Below are 18,081 nucleotides of genomic sequence, written 5' to 3'. Positions count from 1 at the left end.
CTTCTTTCTGTAAATTAGCGTTCAAATCTAAGGGCTTGATTAGATTAGCTTCGGATTTTTGGCAAGTCTTATCTAGTGCTGTGTATTTCATATTATATCACATTAGAGACACCTTGATAATCACTTTTGGGGATGTTGAGATTGATCCAGGTTTGGGTATTGTTAATTTAATCTATCCACTAAAAAGTTCTCTATCAACTTATATTTTTTGTGGAATATTAAGTTACCATCAAATATATTATATGCAAGAAAGGTAGGATATGATCTTTTCTCTTTCCAAAGAATAGGACTTTATTCTCTAGCATCCTCGAGAGGTGACCAATGGACTTAAATAGATAGATCAATGATAGATAGGTAGGTAGGTAGATAGATGATAGATAGATAGATAGATTAAAAAACTAGTAGATTGTATATATTTTAATCTATAAATTCAGTTATGAGTTTTTTTGATGCTCACATGCTTCCATCAAATTGGGTCTTGGGGCATTTTTGACATATTTTAATTTTTGCTAGCTTTTATGTTTTCAGGTAAAGGAGGCATTCCAGTCTCATCCTGTTCCAAACATAAACTCAGTAAAACCCTTCTTCCTTTTAGTAAGAAAGTATTCAGTGGTCCAAATGTGGAAATACATAATCAAAACAATTAAATAATGAGTTTATACTGATACCACCAACTCAAATTCAGAATTCAGAATTACATATTTTTTACATTTTATATTTTTAATTTTTATGGCAAAGTTTTAGTTTCTGTTGTTATTAACAACATAATGTGCCATTAATTTTTTCTTGACAGATACAATAGTTTAATAAATCAATACCAATGTTATTTAATAAGAAGGCTTTTTAATATATTTTAAGATTTTTGTTATTTTCCTTTGATTGGTATATCCTACTGTTTCCTACTCATGAAATTACCGTTTTCAATATGCTTAAATTTGTGAATTGATAATAAAGCTAAAGCTAAAAATAGTTTTATTGGTCACTTTTGGAGGCTACTAGAGGACAAATTCAGCCTTTTGATACTGATGAATTAAGAGGAAGCATGAACTATCACTCTTGCTTTTTTCCTACAGTCTATCTTTTGGTTAAGGAAACCTAATAATTGATGAGGAATGTTTCATTTTTATAAAGTATTCCCACTGAGAAATCAAGAAAGAATGGGAAAGTAAGATCAGCAACATACCAACTGATGTGTTTCGGGGCAAAGTCCTTATGTTTCATGAGTTATTTGTAGTATTTATAAGTGGGAATGCTCATTTCCAGGCTTTGCCCTCAGGTATCTCCCTGTAACTGAATCAAAGTTTACAGAGAAAGTATATTAGGAATGGTAGGCTAACTACAGTGGTAAACAGCCCCCACATCACAATGCCTTAGTAAAATAAAAGGGCTTTTTAATACTCCCATTACAGATCCATGTGATTCTTTTTCAGGAAGTCAAACACGGATACTGTCCACTTCTATAGCTCCTTTTCCTTTTAGGTCCTTGGGATGCTTTATTTGGATTTTGTTTCACTAAGTGATCTGCTTTGGTCAAAGTTGCATCAGCAAACATGCATTCAAAGGCCTGACAGTTGCTTGCCATCTTGTTGATGTTGGAGCCTTTACCAGGGGAATTTGTCTGTGAGACTATGAGAGATCAAAGCACCCCCAGAAAGCCCTGCTGACCCAGAAGCTAAGTGCAGATGCCTGGAGAACCCTCACAAGACATCCTGAGCCTGGCCAGGAACTTTTCCAGATGAGCCCTGATCTGTAGAATCATGGAATGATTATCATTTTAAGTCAGTTTTGGAGTGGTTTGTTATGTGGCAATGAATAACTGATATACTGAGAATATTGATGAAGCAAGATTAACCAAATGTAATAATGGGTGATATCAGGTTCATTTTATTACTCTGTATTCTTAAATTTTTTTTTAAGATTTATTTATTTTTAAGAGATGGACAGAGTGTGAGCGGGGAAGGGGAAGAGAGAGAGAGGTAGGCACAGAATCTGAAGTAGGCTCCAAGCTCTGAGCTGCCAGCACAGAGCCTGATGTGGGGCTGGAACCCACAGACTGTGAAATCATGACTTGAGCTGAAGTCAGTCGCTTAAGCAACTGAGCCACCCAGGTGCCCCTCTTTTGTCTATTTTTAAATTGGGGTATTTGTCTTTTTATTGTTGAACTTTAAGAGTGTTTTACGTATTCTGAGTATGTCTCCTATTAGATACATGATTTACAAATATTTTCTCTCATTTTATGGGTTATCTTTTCACTTTCTTGATGATGTCCTTTGAAGCATGAAAGTTTTACATTTTGATGTTCAGTTTATCTATTTTTTCTTTTGTTGCCTGTGCTTTTGATGTCCTATCTAAGAATGCATTGCCACATCCAAGGTAATAAAGATGTACACCTATGTTTTCTTCTTAGAGTTTATAGTTTTAGTTTTTACAATTTGGTCTTGATCCATTTTGAGTTAATTTTTGTATGTGATATGAAGTAGGGATCCCACTTCATTCTTTTGCACCTGGATACCTGCTTAAACCAGCATCAATTCTATTTTTTTTAATTTTTAAAAAATGTTTTATTACTTATTTTTGAAAGTGAGAGAGACAGAACACAAGCAGGGGAGGGGAAGACACAGAATCTGAAACAGGTTCCAGGCTCTGAGCTGTCAACACAGAGCCCGACACGGAGCTTGAACCCACCAGCTATGAGATCATGACCTGAGCCAAAGTTGGGTGCCCAACCAACTGGGCCACCCAGGCACCCCAATTACTCTGTATTATTTACATTAATTTCAAACTTTCTGTAATCACAAGTTACAAAGAAACTACTTAATGTCAGTATTACTTGAAACAATTTTTAGTGAATTTGTTTAAATTTCCTTTACACTGTTTCCCAGAGCGGCTGCACCAGAATGCAAACTGGTGCAGCCACTCTGGAAAACAGTGTGGAGGTTCCTCAAAAAATTAAAAATATACCTACCCTATGACCCAGTAATAGCACTGCTAGGAATTTACCCAAGGGATACAGGAGTGCTGATGCATAGGGGCACATGTACCCCAATGTTTACAGCAGCACTTTCAGCAATAGCCCAATTATGGAAAGAGCCTAAATGTCCATCACCTGATGAATGGATAAAGAAATTGTGGTTTATATACACAGTGGAATACTACGTGGCAATGAGAAAGAATGAAATGCCTTTTGCAGCAATGTGGATGGAACTGGAGAGTGTTATGCTAAGTGAAATAAGTCAGGCAGAGAAAGACAGATACTACATGTTTTCACTCATGTGGATCCTGAGAAACTTAACAGAAGACCAGGGGGGAGTGGAAAGGGGAAAAAAAGTTACAGAGAGGGAAGTAGGCAAACCATAAGAGACTCTTAAATACTGAGAAAAAACTGAGGGTTGATGGGGGGTCGGGGAGAGGGGAAAGTGGGTGATGGGCATTGAGGAGGGTACCTGTTGGGATGAGCACTGGGTGCTATATGGAAACCAATGTGACAATAAATTATATAAAAAATAAATTTCCTTTAAATGTTTAGTAATTGCTCTTTTTCCTTTTTCTGTTTAATTTTCAAAAATTATTTAAAATATTTGTATTGCTTCAAAATTAAAACTATAAGTGTCCAGAAAGTTCTAGCTTTCAGCTCTGTCCCCATTCTTTCTCTCTCTCCCCTTAGGTACCCATTTATATTAGTTGTTACGTGATTATACTGGGAGTCATTTTAGATATTTGTTAGTGAATTAGGAGTTAAATTGGTGACAGATACATAGACAAGTAGGCAAATGAGAGAATAAGGCAATTATTAATCTCAACAAGTTACATTTGTTTCAGCAAAGGAGAATTAATCACATTATAAGATTTGCTATATATGAATGGATGTATGTTGTCATGTCATTGCAAATAGTATCCATCGATCTAACTAAAATTACAATACAACTGTATTGGAAATTTGGGGGATGTAAAGTTGTTTGAATATGGGTATGACAAAAAAGCTAATTCTGGGGCACCTGGGTGGCTCAGTCAGTTGAGCATCCGACTTCAGCTTAGGTCATGATCTCATGGTTTGTGGGTTCGAGCTCTGCGTCCGGCTCTGTGCTGACAGCTCGGAGCCTGGAGCCTGCTTCGGATTCTATGTGTGTCTCTCCCTCTCTGCCCCTCCCCCACTTGTTCTCTGTCTCTCTCTGTCTTCCAAAAATAAATTAAAAAAAAATTTTTTTAATTCTTAAAAAAAAGAAAAAGCCTAATTCTTATCTTTTATATTGGTAAGTGAATAGCCTGTAAAAATGAAAAACAAATCAAGCAGCATCAATTTAAATGTGGTATTCAGAGATAAAATAGTCAATATCAAAATAATGGACTAAGAATTAAAAATCATCATCTCTGGCGGTGCCTGGGTGGCTCAGTCTGTTAAGCGTCTGACTTCGGCTCTGATCGTGATCTCACGGTTTGTGGGTTTGATCCCCCCATCAGGCTCTATGCTGACAGCTCAGAGCCTGGAGCCTGCTTGGGATTCTGTCTCCCTCTCTCTAGGCCCCTCCCCTGCTCACACTCTGTCTCTGTCTGTCTCTCAGAAATAAATAAACGTGTAAAAAAATGTTTTTTAGAAAGTCATCATCTCCGCACAGAAGGGAGGCAAGACATGTTGGTTTTGCCTAACAAGCCTTGTGGTTATGTTATGAGTATCTCTTCGAATCCTTACTAGTTGTATGAGGCAGGCTCTTTCTTATACCTGTAGCTCCATGAGAAAATTAATGCTTTGGGAGTTTGTTAGCCATCTACTGCTGTGTAATGAATTATAACAAAATTTGGCATCTGGAAACAGCAAACATTATTACCTCATAGTTTCCCTGGGCCCTTGGGCTTCTCTGGGTGGTTCTCGCTCAGTCTCTCACAGGGCTGCAATTAAGATGTCAGCCAGTGCTGCAGTCATCTTGGTGTTTGTGGAGATCTGTTTCAGGGCTTACTCACATGGCATGCCCAAAGCCTCCAAGCTCACTCCGGGGGTCCTCTTTCCAGGGCGGCCACGGGACACAGCAGTTGACTTCCCTGACAGAGAGCGATCCCAGAACACCCAAGATGGAGGCCACTGCCTTTTTAAAGTCCAGTCTTGGTAATGACAGATGCTACCTCTGTCATATTCTGTTAGAGGCACATCTGTAAGTCCAGCCCACACTTAAGGGGAGGGCATGAAATCAGGAACAAGACATGAAAGCTAAGGGTGTGGATAAGATGAGTTATCGTCAAGGTTGCCTGCCATAGGAGAAGTGGCTTCTCCCAGTAAGTGGTAAGCCTAAGTACGTAAGTCTAAGTGGTAGCCCTGTGATGCAAAACCACCCAATTCGATTCCAGGGCTCGTGTTCTTAACCGCTATGTAACCTTTGTATGTTGCCTGCATGGAATTTACCCTGAATGGGAAAACAGTACCTCCTTTGACACCACTGCCATCTTGGATGTGTGGGAGTGGCCAGGAGGGATAACTCACGTAAGAGCTGACTTTCATACGTGTGTCGCACACTCCGGTGTGTTAGGTTGGGGCAAACATGAATAAGCTGTACGTTACGCTCAGTGTGTACGATGCAAACTAGACTCCCCCACTTACCTCTGCTTCGGAAAGGGTGCATGACTGCAAGAGAGAATTATATGGGTACAAGGATAACCTTGAATTCACTCTAATTTATAAAAAGTCACATTCTCTCAAGCTTTAGAACTTTATTGGTAATGAATTACCTGAGAACCCCCTCACAGTTGATCATGACAAAATGCAGCTTCGTATTTCTGGGATGGGGCATTAGTCACAGGGGCACGCTGGCTAAGGTGAGGAGTTGGTGCTATATCTTTAAAGCTGTTGAGAGCCACTGAAGTGTGTTAAGCGTGGAAGGATGACATAATTGGATATGTACCTGCTGCTCTGAGCTATGCCATCGTGTCTAAAACATCAGACGACATTCCACATTCTCATGCATGAGACGGCAGATGCTTCCTTTACACACCACCGAATCCATTCATGTTGATGTAATGAGATTTATAAATTTCTCCTATCTGCATATTGGTCCGAGTACCCCATCTCCAGGCCCCCGTGCCTGCCTCTCTCTGTGTGCATAAACACCTTTGTGGCTACGGCCACAGCTTCTCTCTGTGTGCTTTTGATGGCACAGACTGATTGCCTCATTCAGGGTCTGTGGTCACATGGCAACCGTGCTGTTGACACATCTTAGGAACTTAGTGAGTGCTTGTTAAGTCAAAATGGACTAAACCTGACTGGACACCTGCTCTCTGTTTTAGGTACTGTGCCGAGCTCTCGTTGTGTAGAAATAAGACAGTGTTATTTTGTTAATAAAAAAAGACATGACTGTATGTATTCATTCAGTTTTTCATCCACTAATCAAACATTTTTGAAGTCCTGCTGTGCATGTGGCCTTGTGCCAGGTGCTAGAACACAGCCTGAGACAGCACTGCTCTTCCAGCTTCTGTGACCACTGGGGAAGACAGAACAGTGTATGGTGATCCTAGCTCAGTCCACTGTGTGGGCACAGAGGAGGGGCACAGACGTCAGCAGAGAAAAGGGCCACAGAGGAGTGAAGGGGAGACTTTCTGGAGGAAGTAACCTCTGAGCCATTTGGAAGAATAAGTGAATAAATGCTCGGGTGAATGGAGGCTCAACTCCATCAGTATTGGGACACTGGTTTGTTAGGACTTGATGGGAGGGGGGAATCGGGGCTATAGAAGCGGGAGGAACCGACACTGAAAGTAGATATAGGTAGGAGGTACCGATCCCTCCAGAGTGATATGTAGAGCCAAGCAAAGCTTTATCTCTGCTGTCTTTGTGTCTTTCCAGCCCTCTACGAGCAATCCTGCGAGGTATACAGGCACCAAGGGAACACGGCTGGTTTCTTCTACATCGATTCCGATGGCAGCGGGCCGCTGGGACCCCTCCAAGTGTACTGCAATATCACAGGTAAGGGGCAGAGTCCCCACTCAGGCTTAACCGAGCTACCTGATGGTACACAGCACAGGGGAGTCCACTGGAAGGGGACCTGTGTAAATAAAAATTTAAAGAGCCAACCTCAGGTGTGGGGGGCATGGTGTTTAAGTAAATAATAGCAATTAGCAGCTGGATTATCTTTCATAGGAGAGGAAGACTTAATGGTCTTAATCACATTCCGCCAAACCTAGAATTAACCAGGAAGCATTTTCTGTAGACCCTGCCAAGGACATTTTCTCTTTTAAAACTCAAGAGCAGAAAGAAAAGGAAAAAAAAAAAAAAACAACTAAACAAACCAAAAGCAAACCTGAAAATCAATAGAGAACCCTGACTCAGGAAGTGGGGAAGTGTGATTCATGTCTGGCCCCGGGGATGGTGTGAATCCCGTATGCTCTCTGAGGCTCAGTTGTTCATCAGTGAAATGGGCAAAGTAGTTCCTTCCTCCCAGAGTTGAAGGTTAGACACAATCATGAGTATTGGAGGAATCAGCAAGGCTAGTTACCCAGTAGATGCCCAACAAGAAAAGTGAATTACTTGCATTTTCCCAGCCACTCCTTCCTAAAGTGCAGAAAGACATAGTAAGAATCAATTATTGCACGGATTTAGAAACAATCTATGATCACTAACTTATTCTGCAAAATAATTCCACAAAGCCCAAACCTGATGTAATAGTTTCTTAAAAATTCAGCAGTGCAAGTACCCTCACCATCGTGAGGGTCACTCATTGGCGCATATGCGTTGTGTGTGTTTGTTCCGAGCACTGGCCTTTGGAAATGACAACAGAATCATGTAATAAAGCAGAAAAGCAGGGGCTATTAAAGCTCATTGAGTCGTCAGGCCTCAGGCGTCCCTGCAACAAGGCAAGCACATTCCCTGAGCTCCTTCTGTAGCCGCAGACTGGCCTTGGCACGGAGGATATGCAGAGAAATTAGATACAGCCACTCTCATTTATGAGGCAGGAATATCAGGAGAAATGCCGGGCATATCACAGGTAGAAATGCAAGCAAACCATTGCAAAAATGGTGATTATAGGCACTTTGCAATTTGTTCATCTGGATGCAAACGACCAAAGTTTTTCTGCAAAAGATGCTATTTACACGGATTTAGAAGCATTTCCTTGCATTTCCTTAACACTTAGTGCGTCTCTCCAACCTGCACGTATGCTAACTGCTTCCCAACTAGCCCATAATATAATTAGAAACCGTGGGACTGTTTTCTTTTCATCGTTATGGTAACCTATAGGGCTAACCTGGAGCTAGTTTTCTCCCTGGATCTTGGTTATTTTCCAAATGTAATTAACAAATGGATCTCCAGCAGTTCCTGCTAAGAATACAGACTTTCTAGCTGAGGACATTCGAAATTAGTAAACGCCCTTTTACTGGGCCCCGTAAGTGATTCCGATGCAAGTTGTCCCCGGTCTACACTTTACCAAAAAATGGAGGAAGTGATTTAGCTGAAGAGTGAGGACGAGGAGAGTGGTTCCTGCTGCTGAGAGATCAGGTGTGGTCACTCAGCTCCGACCAACTTCGGGAGCTGAACTGAGAGCTTACCAATACCATCTCTTTCCCTCCTCACCATAAAAATCCGAGGTAGATATTTTTACCTCTGTCTTACATAGAAGGAAAGAGAAGATGAGAACTTCATGACTTTCTCGAGGTCATAAATACTGGAGCTAATAGTCAAGACTCAGGAAGCAAACAAAACCTTCTGGTGCAGTAATAATTTATATCACTAAAACATTAATTGGATACTTGTATTGCTTATGTTTTGCTTTACACAGTGATGCAATTTTTGTTATAAAGTAAATCAATATTAATTATAGAAAATTTAAGGAGAAAAGCAACGTATCAAGAAAATGTTGAAGTGACCCCTCAGCCACAACCCAGAGACTGCTGTTGGTACTCTATTGTTAGGATTTCCTTGGGATTTTTTTTTCTGTGAATGTGTATGTGTATTTCTTCTGTGGATGTATCTGTTTTTTAAATATATATTTTAAAATCAAGCATCAACTTTCCTTTTTGTCATTACATATTTTGAATTTATTTTTTAATTTTGTTTTTTAACATGTATTCATTTTTGAGAGTGAGAGAGACAGAGCATGATCAGGGGAGGGGCAGAGGGAGGGAGACACGGAATCCAAAGCAGGCTTCAGGCTCTGAGCTGTCAGCACAGGACCCAACGAGGGGCTTGAACCCACAAAGTGTGAGATCATGACCTGAGCTGAAGTCGGACGCTTAACTGATTGAGCCACCCAGGCGCCCCTGAATTTTTTTTTTTTTTACATTTATTTATTTTTGAGAGAGAGAGAGACAGAGCACGAATGGGGGAGGGGCAGAGGGCAAGGGAGACAAAGATTCCTATGCAGGCTCTAGGCTCTTAGCTGCCAGCACAGAGTCTGACTCGGGGCTTGAACCCACAAACCATGAGATCATGCATGACCTGAGCCAAAGTCAGACGCTTAACCGACTGAGCCACCCAGGCGCCCCATGCCATTAAAATATTTTGAAAATAAAATATATACATTAAGTGTAGCTTTAAATTTTTAAACTCTTCAAACTAATGCGAGTTCAGGGACACAAAGGGTGTCATTGATTCATAGGTCTCATTTACATGGAGCTCCCTGCCTCTCATTGGAAACATTTCTCTCAGGGCTTCTGTAGGATGTTTTGTCCAAGAATGGCTAAAGATGAATTTTCACTTGTATTTAAAGGTTGCTATTTTGCTGATGTGATACTGAAGGAATCAGGACCTCAGAGTTGTGTTCGGGAATGGATAGGCTTGATTATCCCTGATCAGGCAATTCTTTTACATACGGTTTTTGGTTATGTGCAGTTGCAAAACATAGAGGTTTTGCTTTTGTTTTTGTTTTCTAAAAGAACTATAGAAATAAAAGCAAACCTCGGCACAAGCTGAATTCTGTAATTCTCATATTTGACATTTCTAAAAACGTAAATATAATGATCACATACATTTTTTTTTATTTATACATGCTAAATGTTCTTAACTATGAGTGATTTGTAACACCTGTAAAAATGTGACAAAGGGGTCCAGGGAAAGGAGGGTCCAGGAGAAGGGAGAGAGGAAATGGACAGCGAGAACCAAGAGAACTGAACAGGGGTGGGGTAGGGTGGAGGGGAGACTCATTCTGCTTAGGATCCGGTTTCTGAAAACAAAAAGTTGCTGTTCTCTGCACTTTTCAGCAGCATTACTGGGGTAACCCAGAGAGTGTAAATGACACCGGAAGGCAGGGAACCTTGTGCTAGTCAGCTGAGTGTCCCTGGCCTACTTGTCCATAAATAAGGTCTGGGATCCTAAAATAAGGATCTGGGGCCAGGTGGTCTCACAGGCCTTCCTCATTTAGAATTCCATGAGAGATCATTTGAGGTTCAACTGAAAAGGGGACGTTTCTCCTAAGAAGTCTATGGATACTTGCAAACAAATGTCATGAAAGTGAAGAGGGACAGATTTTCGTCTTGGAAAACAGGAAATTCGAATCCAAAATACATCTCTCTTTACAATGTACCCTGGGCAGGGGAGGGCATGAGCTCCCTTTCCTAATGGCAAGGTGGTGCCTCACCCCTCCCGGGAGATTAAGTCTGTGCATCTCACCTAGGACAGGGTGATCTTGGGGAGATGACCTCCCAGATGCTCACAGAGTAACTGCCCCGTTCACTGGATGGCAGCATAATCTCTGCACAGGGACAGTATGCCAATGTATGGGAGTAACCTAAGGGGGCGATTAGATTTATGTATAAAGTGGACTGTATCTGAACCTCTACACATTTTGATCCTGTGCCTGCCATCCCTCATACTGTGTTCCAAGCCAGTTCACCACGGAGCTAGTGGGTAGGAGAGAAGGAAGGGCCACTGTTTGGATGGAGTGTTGAGTCAAATCATAGATGAGGAAGATAAAGAGGAAGCTTCTGCAGGAATGCACATGTGGGCTACTTCTAACATCTCTATATATGATTTACCATTCAGTTCAGCTTAGTGTACATTTGCACATTTCAGGCACTGTGCAGATTGCCAAGGATACAAAATAGTGTCTGCATCAGCTTCTCTTGGCTGCTATAACATTGAGTGGCTTAAAAATACCAAGAAGTGTGTGCATCACAGTTCTGGAGGCTAGAAGTCCAAAATCAAGGTGCTATAGGGCCACACTACTTCTGAAACCTGTAGGGGAGAATCCTCCCTTGGTTCTTCTGGCTTCTGCTGGCTCACCCAACCTTTGAGCATTCCTAGGCCATAGCAGCAGCCTTCAGTGACTGCCTCCCAGCGATTGTCACCCTGCTTCTGTGTGACATAGTCACAGGTAACTTTCTCCTCTCATGTATCCTCTTATAAATAGGACACCAGTCATATTGGATTAGGACCCCTCCTAATGGAGTATGACCTCATCTTAAGTTGATTACATTTGCAAAGAACCTATTTCCAACTGAGGTCATGCTCGCAGGTGCCGAGGGTTAGAATTTCAGGAGGACAGAATTCTACCCCTAATGGTATCATTTCAGTCTCCTTCACAGGTTAATCATGGAGCAGACACAGTGGAAATTATAATATAAGGATAATGACAGGAAGTGTATCGTGTTCTTCCAGCCTCTTGTGGAGTGGAAGGGTTTTTGGGCAGGCAGGCAATGCATGTTTCTGATACCTGGAGGGGGAGCACTAACGGGCCAGAAGCAGAGACGAAAGAGGGCATTTCCAGGAAGAGCAAATGAATGTCAGGAACAAAGTTCAAGGGTCTCGAGCCTGCATATTTGTGGGGGCCACAAAACTCACCAAGATGAGTCACAAGTTTAGAACACTGAAAAACTAATCAAATTGCATGAATAGGAAAGGATCAGTTTTACTTGAGCAGGGATAAGCAAAAGCTGTTGCAGGTCCGTAATCTGAACGAAAGTTTCCCAGTGAGGAAATCTACTGCGTCAATTCTGGGGAAGAGAAGGAATGTTTTATTATAGACAGTTACTGAGCATGTCAGACTAGTTAAATGTCTCTGAGTGAAAGATGAACTACTTTCTGAACACCAGCCACAGGATGCCATCCTCAGAGCATTCGTAGGTGTTAGCACTGTTCCTTTATATTGAGGACAGTGGATCTCTCAGAGGGCTTGCTCAGATTAGGGACTGTTTACAAAGGTGTGAGCCTACAAAAGGAAATTATGGGAAGGGGACCACAGAACAGAGCTAGTAACAGAGGGGCTGTTCCCACCCTCAGGCCCAGGGAGGTGAAGAGAGGGAGAGTTGCTGGAGTAGGAAGGAGAGCAGCATATGGAGAGGTTGAAAGAACTATGGCCTCTTGTGTGGGAATAGCCAGCAAAGAGCTTGGGGAATGACCTCGATCTCCCCTTGGTCCTACCAGTCTGTTTCCCATGTCTCCACGGACAACCCAGCTAGAATTCAGAAGGCAAGAGCGCTTGCTGATGTAATGTTTTTCAGCCGCCTTCCTGGGCACAGAGAAGGCAGCAGAAGGAGAGAGGGTGTATTGGCAGGGCAAATGGAAAATACCCATGGTAGCCTGTTTAAGGAACTGTGTAAAGAAGGTTGGGGAAACAAATGATTAGAATTCGTCAAGGATCAAGGATGGCAGTGAGGCAGAGGGCTGTCAGTGAAACCCACAAAGCGTGCAAATATATGAAACATGGATTTGTTCAATAGATTCCAACCTGAAGCAGATAGGACCTCCCTTTGTGGGCCGAATGGGAGTGAGGTTAAGATGAATGAAAGAAACACACATGAACAAGAGACAGAGAGAAGTAATCGATTAAAAGTTGCTAAGTCACTCAGTTGGTGAATTACTGAAGGACATATAGAACACCAGGAGAAACCATGGCATACTAAAATGTAATGTTTGGTTAAAATGGAGACCTGGGCCCCATACCACTACCTACCTGGTGTTAAAATTTTCCTGGCCTGAATGTGGGTAATTTTAGCCAATGATGTGAAGTTTGTGATCATGCTTGGCTGTGTCAGTCTAATTGGGCAAGTATGTAGGAGGGCATTTAACACAACAAGTAATCTAGGCAGACTCAGAACTAGTTTACTGGATGAAAATGCATGTAAGGTGGGCTTGCAGGGCGGGTTAGAAGCCATCAGGAAGTGAGAGAGTTCTGGGCACTGGGATCAGTACAAAGGAGAAGATAGGAATGGAGAAAGAGAAGGGCACAGAAAGCAGTTGAAATCAGTGAATATCTGAGGAATCTGTGCAAGAACTTAGGGTTGGAAGATAGGAGAAGGAGGCTTCTCAGATGTTTCCTTCTTCCCTCAGTGCAATGGTTAGTTTTATGTTTCAGCTTGGTTAGATCGTAGTGCCCAGATATTTGGTCAGTAATTATCATTAACATTTCTGTTAGGGTGTTTTTTTTTAGATGAGTTTAAGATTTTAATCAGTGATCTGTGAATAAGACAGATTACCCACCAAAATGCGGATGGACCTCATCTGATTAGTTCAAGGCCTAAGTAGAACAGAGACTGACTTCCAACAAACACAAAGAAACTCTGCCAGCAGATGGCCGTCAGACTCCAACTGCAACTTTTTGCTGGGTCTCCAACCTTCTGGTTTACCCTACCGACATTGAACTTACAAAGAAAGCCTCCATGATCTTGTGAGCCAATTCCTTAAAATTGATTAATTGGTTGATAGATGATAGACTTATATATAGATATAAGTAGATATTAATACTCATATTCTATTGGCTCTGTTTCTCTGGACAACTGGACTTGACGTACCTGTATTTTGGGTGCTCCCACTCTGTGCTCTCCTCTCATTTCTTTGTATTTCCATCCTGATGCCAACCATACTGCATCATAAACATCAGTGTTTACTTGTGTGTTCCTATGGATCTGTGAGCTCCTTGATGGAAAATTAGGGACAGAGTATGATGAATCCTGGTTCTACTTTGTGCATGCTCCAATGAGCTCATTGTAAATGGAACTCTGAGAAATTGCAGCCAAATTAAAGATTAATTTTGACCTTTTCTCTTTTTGCTTTCCCACTTCCCCTAATTTATCTTAGATTAAGGTCCTGTCCTATTAAATCAATAGCAGTCTGGAACTGTGGATACTGACTCAATGTCTGATTTAAGTGGGCTTGACTCATTTCTACTATGTGGAACATCTTCTACAAATCCAAGAGTACCTGTGCCCAACTGTTCCCCATTGCCTCCAAGACCTCCCATTGATAGCCTTCCCCAAATCCCTTCTTATCTTCAAATACGGGAATGACCAGTGGGGGTAGCACATGTGTTGGAGTCACATTGGAATTTAAATTCTAGTGCCAGCATATTCCAGCTGTGTGACCTTGGACAAGTCGGTTAGCATTTCTGGACCTTGGTTTCCTTATCAGTAAAATGGAGATGATAAAAAATGGCTGCCTTCAAAGGTTCATTTGAGGATTATAATATATATGAGAACTTCCTAGTTTCAAAAAGTAGATGGTCATGAAATAGGGTAACCAAATACCCTGGTGTAATTATTAATCACGCCCTCATTCTCCCTCACTGCTGTCCTAGTATAGATGGTATCTGTACACTCCTACTAGCTGTAAAAGATAGGTGTGCACCCTTGCCAGCGATAAAGTCTGTGCTGCTTTCTGCAGGAGTCATGAGATTTCTGAGGCTCGAGAAACCTGGAGGTAGCATTTCTGAGGGGAAGCTTCTAGTATTTATAAAGCAGAACTAGAAAGGTGAGGCATTCCAACAAGATTTTCTTTAGAACTTGACATTTACACTCATTCTATGTAGCTTCCATTGTGCCATGTTTAATGTTAACAGGATACCTTGTCAACATGTTAAAAGATGTTTCCCAGGCACACACAGTTTTTCCTTTGTACAGTACAATTGTATACGGATATGCAAAATTGTTTGTTTAAAACCAGTAACAAAAACGCATTGATTTTCTCTCTTGATGAATACAATACCAATTTCATGTATCTAGACCTGCACGGCAATCATCAGCCATTGCAAGGAATTTACAAGGAATGTTTAGTCAAATCTCTAAAGCAAAACTTGTTTCTCATTCTCAAACAGCTCATAATCCATTTGCAAACCACCTTACAAGTCGCCATGTCTTATCACTCTCATTATTATGATGCTCTGTTTCTCCCTTCTTTGGCAGCAGGATCTGTTTTCATTAAAACTCATCAAAGCATGCATAATGGAGTAGGTAGAGAAGCTGCAATTGAGGTCTCTCTAATATTCCTGCACATAATTGTGCAGTGTGATTGCAGGTAATAGATTATCATCCAGACTGTTGACAAAAAGAAAGAAATGCATCCATTCAGTTAGGTCTAACAGTTCGCGGCCTCGCTTTGAAGTTAGAGCAATGCCAGAGAGTTTACTGTTTGTGTCTGGACTGTACAAAGGTCTGTAAGTATATAGGAAATTAGGAAATAAGAGTTACCTATGACATTGTATAGAACCAACTTATGGCACATTTATCTCTCCCTGATTTGCTTAGTACATTGGTAATTTTCGGCAGCTGGATTTTACACTAAAGAGAGGTAAAATTTAGTTGTTGATGACTTGCCCATCTATAATAAAGTTCTGTCCTCGTGCCTCCTATTGGCATTCCCCTTCAGGCTTCTACCCCAAACACTCCACTTCTTACACACACATACACACACAGGCACACACACACACAACAAAAAAAGGAAGTATTAACTTCCCTGCCAAAGTCGTCTACAGGAACAATCGAGACTCAGGTTCTCAAGTTTGTCTCTCATCATAAGTTAGATAGCCGTCATTACAGAAATATAGCTGCCAAAAAAATTGTCATTCGATTACAGACTTCATACAGTTGTGCTGCATATCTGCTGGCTACTGGGCTAGTTCCAGATGCAATACTGGAAAGTAACTGGAATTGGTTTTGCTTTGCAAATATGTTAATGAGGCTAGCAAGTTACAGAAACAAGATCCCAAGTATATCCAGCAGACTTAAAGCTGTTCCTTCTAGGTACGCTGTGTGTCTTACCAGAGGGTCCCAAGGCCTGGGACGTACACTCTCCTCTAGGACTTTGAATCACTATGCATTGCTTGTCTGCTCTGGGCCAGGCAGTGAGGATATAGAAATGATTAAGATATGGTCCCCCAGCAGTGCCTGGCTGGCTCAGTAGGTTAAATGGCCAGCTCTTGATTTCAGCCCAGGTCATGGTCTCACGGTTTGTGAAATCAAGCCCCGTGTCAGACTCTGCTCTGACACAGTGGAGCCTGCTTGGGATTCTCTCTCTCCTCTCTCTGCCCTTCCCCTGTGCTCGCTCTCTCTCTCTCTCTCTCTCTCTCTCTCTCTCAAAATATATAAATAAGCTTTTAAGAAGAATGATATGGTTTCTCAAGTCCACAAAGTTTATAATCTCATGTCCTTGTTGTACACACACACACACACACACACACACACACTCACAGGTGCCTGGGTGGCTCAGTCGGTAAAGTATCTGACTCTTGTTTTCGGCTCAGCTCATCATGTTACGTAGCCTGCTTGTGATTCTCTGTCTCCCTCTTTCTCTTTGCTTCTCTCTCCCTCTCTCCTTCTCTCTCTCTCTCAAAATAAATAAATAAAACCACCCATGTCCTCAGCCTTCCCCAGTCTGATTCATAATTCACACAACAGCTAGAGGGATCTTGTGAAAGCACAGGTCTGACCGTCGCTTCCCATCCCTGTCCTCTTCTACCTGTGCAAATCCCAAGCTCCTTATTCATGACTGCCGATCTTGAAGGGCATGGCTATGAGGGTATGTGCATTCATATGCATTAATTGAAAGTCTTACAACAATTCCTGGTGCTTCTTACATCCTTCAGATTATTATAATTAATATCTGTTATACTTATTGTCTTGGGACCATGCGCAAGGCCCTCATTCTTTGTATCTCTCTTCCCCTCTCTGTATATGAAGGGTGATGTTAATAGCTTTCTGTGATTGGTGTGTACTCCGTTAAATGAGTTAACATTTAGAGAATGTCGGAGAGTGACTGACACCGAGCAGGTGGTGGAGGAAACATAGGACTTTCTCCTCTTCTTTCCCCTTTCCTTGGAAATGTGTCCACTCAGGCTCACTCATGAGTGACATATATGCCGTGGCTCACTAGCGGTTTAATCAGTTGGAATAATAGTTGCATTGTTGCTTATATTTCAGAGGGACAGTTTGCTTTTTATAAATTAAGTGTTTTCCGAAGGACTGTTTTCAGCTGATGAAACATGGCAGTTCCACGGCTTAGAAGAAGGAAACTTTTTGTAAGTGTCTCTGTCCCTGTTTGATATCTTATGCTGTCCACCAAGGTGTGGCGACTTCAGAGGGCTCCTAGGACTTCCAGAAGGCTGGTCTCTTAGGTGAAGCCAAGGAGCATATCTGCTTGTGTCCAAGGCGAGAGCTTTAAAGTGGTCTCTCTGGGCCAGTGGCAGACGGCATAATCTCCTGCTAAATTGGGCCATTAAATAAAACTACTAAGTCATAAAGCTGTAGCATTACCCTTAAATTAAAGCATTGTCACCTTTGAATTGCCAAGAATTTTAACAAGCACTTAGAGAAATTCCTTTCACACACCCATTTAGCATGGCCAGTTGACTCTGACCATGTGGATGAGAACAGAAGGCTCAGGACAAAAGATGGGGAGGGTGATTGCAATGTGACTTTCATTCATTTATTTGCTTATTCGTTCATTCACACACCCTCCCTTACAAACTCACACACTGCTTTATTTTATTTTATTTTATTTTATTTTATTTTATTTTATTTTATTTTATTTTATTTTTTAGAGTGACAGAGAGAAAGAGAACACAAGCAGGGGAGAGGGGCAGAAGGAGAGAGAGAAAATCCCAAGCAGGCTCTACACCATCAGTGCAGGGCTCCATCTCACAAACCCCATGAGATCACGACATGAGCTGAAATCAAGAGTTGGATGTTCAATCAACTGAGTCATCTGGGCACCCCGGAAATAGCATTTTTAACAAATACCTGAAGATACCAAACTTTGGGAAATATCTTTACAAGGTGATTAGCATAGTGCTTTACTCTTAACATGTCCCCTTCCGTATTCATCCCCCACTTCTAGGAGGGGCCTGGTCAGTGCCTGAAAGAGTAGTTCTTCTTAAGATCTGAACACAGAGCCTATCCTGACAC

At 41.7% G+C, this 18,081-nt stretch overlaps 1 protein-coding gene across 2 annotated transcripts in view; it reads left to right on the top strand.

Moving 5' to 3' along the window:
• The window catches only part of CNTNAP5 (contactin associated protein family member 5), an 804,456-nt gene that overhangs the window by 523,950 nt on the left and 262,425 nt on the right, over positions 1-18,081 (top strand). For both annotated transcript variants that reach the window (XM_043576518.1, XM_043576517.1), the window contains exon 12: positions 6,824-6,943. In XM_043576518.1, the coding sequence (XP_043432453.1) occupies positions 6,824-6,943 (120 nt within the window). The remainder of the gene's footprint in view (positions 1-6,823; positions 6,944-18,081) is intronic.

This window comes from Prionailurus bengalensis, chromosome C1 (genome assembly GCF_016509475.1).
Source record: "Prionailurus bengalensis isolate Pbe53 chromosome C1, Fcat_Pben_1.1_paternal_pri, whole genome shotgun sequence".
NCBI lineage: Eukaryota > Metazoa > Chordata > Mammalia > Carnivora > Felidae > Prionailurus > Prionailurus bengalensis.
The sequence above is the reverse complement of the archived record's forward strand: the minus strand, read 5'-3'. Positions and strand labels throughout refer to the sequence as shown.